At 41.7% G+C, this 4,003-nt stretch overlaps 1 protein-coding gene across 3 annotated transcripts in view; it reads right to left on the reverse strand.

Moving 5' to 3' along the window:
- The window catches only part of tub (TUB bipartite transcription factor), a 49,360-nt gene that overhangs the window by 6,606 nt on the left and 38,751 nt on the right, over positions 1-4,003 (reverse strand). For all 3 annotated transcript variants that reach the window (XM_019886996.1, XM_019886997.1, XM_019886998.1), the window contains exons 5-8: positions 3,486-3,641; positions 3,231-3,352; positions 2,731-2,922; positions 2,501-2,613 (exon numbers count right to left, since the gene is read on the reverse strand). In XM_019886996.1, the coding sequence (XP_019742555.1) occupies positions 2,501-2,613; positions 2,731-2,922; positions 3,231-3,352; positions 3,486-3,641 (583 nt within the window). The remainder of the gene's footprint in view (positions 1-2,500; positions 2,614-2,730; positions 2,923-3,230; positions 3,353-3,485; positions 3,642-4,003) is intronic.

A 4,003-nucleotide genomic window follows, 5' to 3' on the forward strand; every position in this document is an offset into this window, starting at 1 on the left:
ATATGGAATAATGAAAAAAAAAAAATAAAAAAAAAAAAAAAAAAAAAAAATCAGCAAAATTGGTCTTAATTTTAATGTACTTGTACGACAAAAATTGTCTCTGATATTTGGAATCTGCAATATTTTCTCTCAGGTTAATTAAGTTGGTTTGTCAATTAAATCACCAACTTCTGCATCTTTATCTCAATAATACTTCGTCCAAAATTCCAAATAATTATTATATTATATTTATTTATTTATTTTGTGGGTGTTTGTTTTGTCGTCCAAAACTGGATAATCTCCGCTTTTCCAGCCAGACTTCTGCGAAAAGCATACTTGACCATCAAAGCATTAAATTCCGGTTTTTCACAATTACACATCAATCTTGGGTTAGTTTAGCAATTAGCATGGCTTCTCCGTCTTTCCCCAACATCCCTTACTGAGAACCGTGCTTGTCAGAAGTGTAGCATATTCGCCATCACAGAGGCAGTGATTACTGACTGAGGGGTGAATCAGCAAGCCAGCCAAAGCTCTTTACTTTGTAACTAGAGAGGCGTAAGTTGCGACTTCCCTCGTGCATGCCTCGACTATGGTACTTCCCAGCCTAGGTAACGCAAGCGCATTGCGTCTCATCCACATGCGTCCAGCCCAGCAAAGCTCTTTGGGATCCGTGGGTGCGATTTTTAAAAATTACTGACCAATCTCATGTGTTGAAAATGGCTTGCTTTCTTTGACGATGCAATGTTAATTTTTGAACAAGCATGCGGTTTTTTGTCGTCTCCTGAAAAGTGAGGATTTTGGACATGGATTTTACCCGACATCAGCCATATGGATATTGAGAAATGGCACCCTGAAAAGGTTTTTTGTCTGCTAAAAATGAAGAAATTGGACTACAATGCTGCTTGATGAAATGCTACATAGGATGTGAGGATAAGTGGTCCGGAAACTGGATGGATGGGTGGATGGATGGATGGCTTGTGACTCCATATCAACATATAGGACAAGGCTTTAATACATCATGGCATCATGACATCATGGTGGGATCGCTCCTGGATTTTGTTTTTTTAATTGAATCATGAACAGTGGATGAATGAAAATGTACATACACTGTTCAAATGCCAGATTATTTTTGTATAAAACTAATGAGACCAAGACAAATCATGTCCAGTTTTTTTACACTATTAATGTGTTGAAAAAAACGTGTGAGAGGGAGTAGAAATAACAAGTGAGATCATCAGATTCAACCTCATCTGCCACCATTAAAAAAAAAACAAAAAACAACTAAAGAATTGTGGTCCTACCAGGCTTTTCCTGACATTTTGCTTTTTAGTAGAACACTGACGGCTACGTGCTTACACTGCTGGTCATTGGTACCTCCATATTCTAAGGCGCCAATTCCAATTAAAGAAAACCACTAAGCCCCAACTATATCATGCTGTGCCACCACCATTCTTGACTGCACGTATGGTGTAGATCAGGGGTCCCCAACCGCCGGTCCGCGGACCGGTACCGGTCCGCAGGGCATTTGGTACCGGGCCGCACAGAAAGAACTTGCCTTAATTCCGTTTCATTTATTTCGGAATATGAAAGATGTTTTATTTTGAAAAATTACCGGATTCTCCGTTACATCCGTCTGTGTCACGCTTGACACATGTCAAGCCGCGCTTCTTCGTCACGTGACCGATTACGCTAAAAACAAAACGCTAGAGCTCGCAAAATGAGTAATAAAAGTGCTGGAGAGCGCAAATGACGGCGGCCTTAAAAGTACGTTCGAGACAACTGGATTAAAGTTAATTACCCCGAGATGGGACCGTCTGGTTGCAGAAAATCAAGCTCGGGGCTGTGGTGAGTCGTCATTGTCATGCACTTTGAATTTGCGTTGTATCGTATTTTGAAGGCATTAAACATTACCATAGCGATCAGAGAGAGTGTTGCGGCCAGATTAGACGCTCCTTGTGTTTATTATTATATTTCGAAAACACCACAGTTTCCATGCAGCTCATACCATATTATTTTGTTGTATTATTTCCGCCACACCTTAAATGCCGGTCCCTGGAAATATTGTCTGACATAAACCGGTCCGTGGGGCAAAAAAGGTTGGGGACACCTGGTGTAGATGATGGTCCGAACAAAACAATTCCTTTGGGCCATAATTCCCAAAGGTTTGTTTGGCACAATCACAAAGCCACGCATGATCAAAAGAACACCACACCAAATGTGAAGCATGGTGTTAGCTGGACCTGGGGCCTCCGTCGAGGTGGAGAAAATGATTAATTATTGTTCCAAATAGAAATCAGCGTGAGTACAAAACCTTCAGGCCTCAGCTCTACAGCGAGTTACAAGTCAGAAAAATCTGTTTGCTAACTTTTAATTCACATGAGTCTGAATGTGATTGGTTAATTCTAAACAGAGCCGTATCCCACTTTTATGAGGGTGTGCACACGTGTGCATATTTTCTCAGTTGTTCAATTTTACTTGCCCTCTTGAAAAGATACATAGCAACAACGCATGCCAGATTTACCTCAGTTTACCAATGAAGCTTTCTCCACCTCGGGACAGATCGGTGGGGTCAATGGAGATGAGGTAATTGGAGGTTTTACTCTTTTTTCTCTTCCTGCCTGCTAACAGAAACACCTGGGGCAAAACAAAGTACAATAAGTACAATTGTAAGATGCTTTTTTTTTTTTTAACATTAATCATTTTCAGAACATGTTACACTGCACAGTCCATGTGTTGATGTTGCATCCTCACCTTCTTGCCATCCTCTCGCTCCAAGTGAAGATAGTAGGTGGGATACATGCCTCTGTCCATGCCTTTCTTGTCCCTGGTGATTCTGCACTTCACTCGGACCCCCTGTGGTGCAGGTCGCAACGAAAACTCTTCCAAGTCTTCCACATCAACGGCCGGTTCAGTGACTGGTGGAGTTGGCGCTGATGCAACCTCCTGTAGGGGGAGAAAACATCAAAGGTGAGACCCCTCTTCAAAGAGTATGTGAGTAATGAATTACACCACGTGTAGATTTGATGATTTGAGAATGGAATACAGAAGACTCACAACTAAGCTCCAAGAATAAGAAGATAGAAGATAAAGAATATATGCATGATTTTATATCAGTCTATCTATCTATCTATCTACTGTATATATATATATATATATATACACACACACACACACACACACACACACACATTTATTTATTAAATGGCAAATCAATGCATGCCACAATTCATGATCTCAAAACATACTTTTACCTTGCATGACTTTTTGCTGGTGGCAGAGCCTGGTCTTGTGTTGTTGTTGAGCTGTGATGAGGTGGAACTAATTTCATCGTCATCATCTTCCTCCTCATCAAAATTCATACTGCTTGATATTCCTTCGCAGACAACGGAAATAAATAAGGTGTCAGTCACTGGAAGACGATTTTCAAAACCGCATTTCGCATTCCATTTTGGTTCAAGTTTGTTGGTCATGAGGCTTTGTTGATGTACACCAGAAACAAATTGCACCTTTTTTGAGCATGGTCACCCGTAGGTCCTGCTTGCTCTGTGACGGAGTGCAGCTCATGACCGGCTCCCCATCGCCATCCTCTGATGAAAGGTGGCCCACTGTTAAGATTTGGATCTGACCGTCCTCTGACTGGCAGGCCAGGCTGTCCATCCCTCCTGAGCCACAAAAACAAATAAAGTGCATCTGAACAGAGCTATTACCTTGCTCTGATACCCATGGTCGCACTTAACAGACGTGGGGGACTTGAGTCACATGACTTGACGAGTGAGACTTCAGTCACCAATTTTCGGGTTTGCGTGTAAAACTTGTGAGAGCTCAACTTGACTTGGACTTGGTAGTCATGGGACTTGACTTGAAACACATGACTTGACAAGTCTTTCCCGTTTACAGTCCAAATTCAACATTTTCAGCACACTGACATTTGTTTTGCTTTTCAAAGACAAGTGGCTGTCTGCCAGAACTGTCTGTTCTGTTCCATAGAGACACACACACGCACACACGCGCGCACACACACACA

The sequence above is a fragment of the Hippocampus comes genome, unplaced genomic scaffold, assembly GCF_001891065.2.
Source record: "Hippocampus comes isolate QL1 unplaced genomic scaffold, H_comes_QL1_v1.1 scaffold261, whole genome shotgun sequence".
Lineage (NCBI taxonomy): Eukaryota > Metazoa > Chordata > Actinopteri > Syngnathiformes > Syngnathidae > Hippocampus > Hippocampus comes.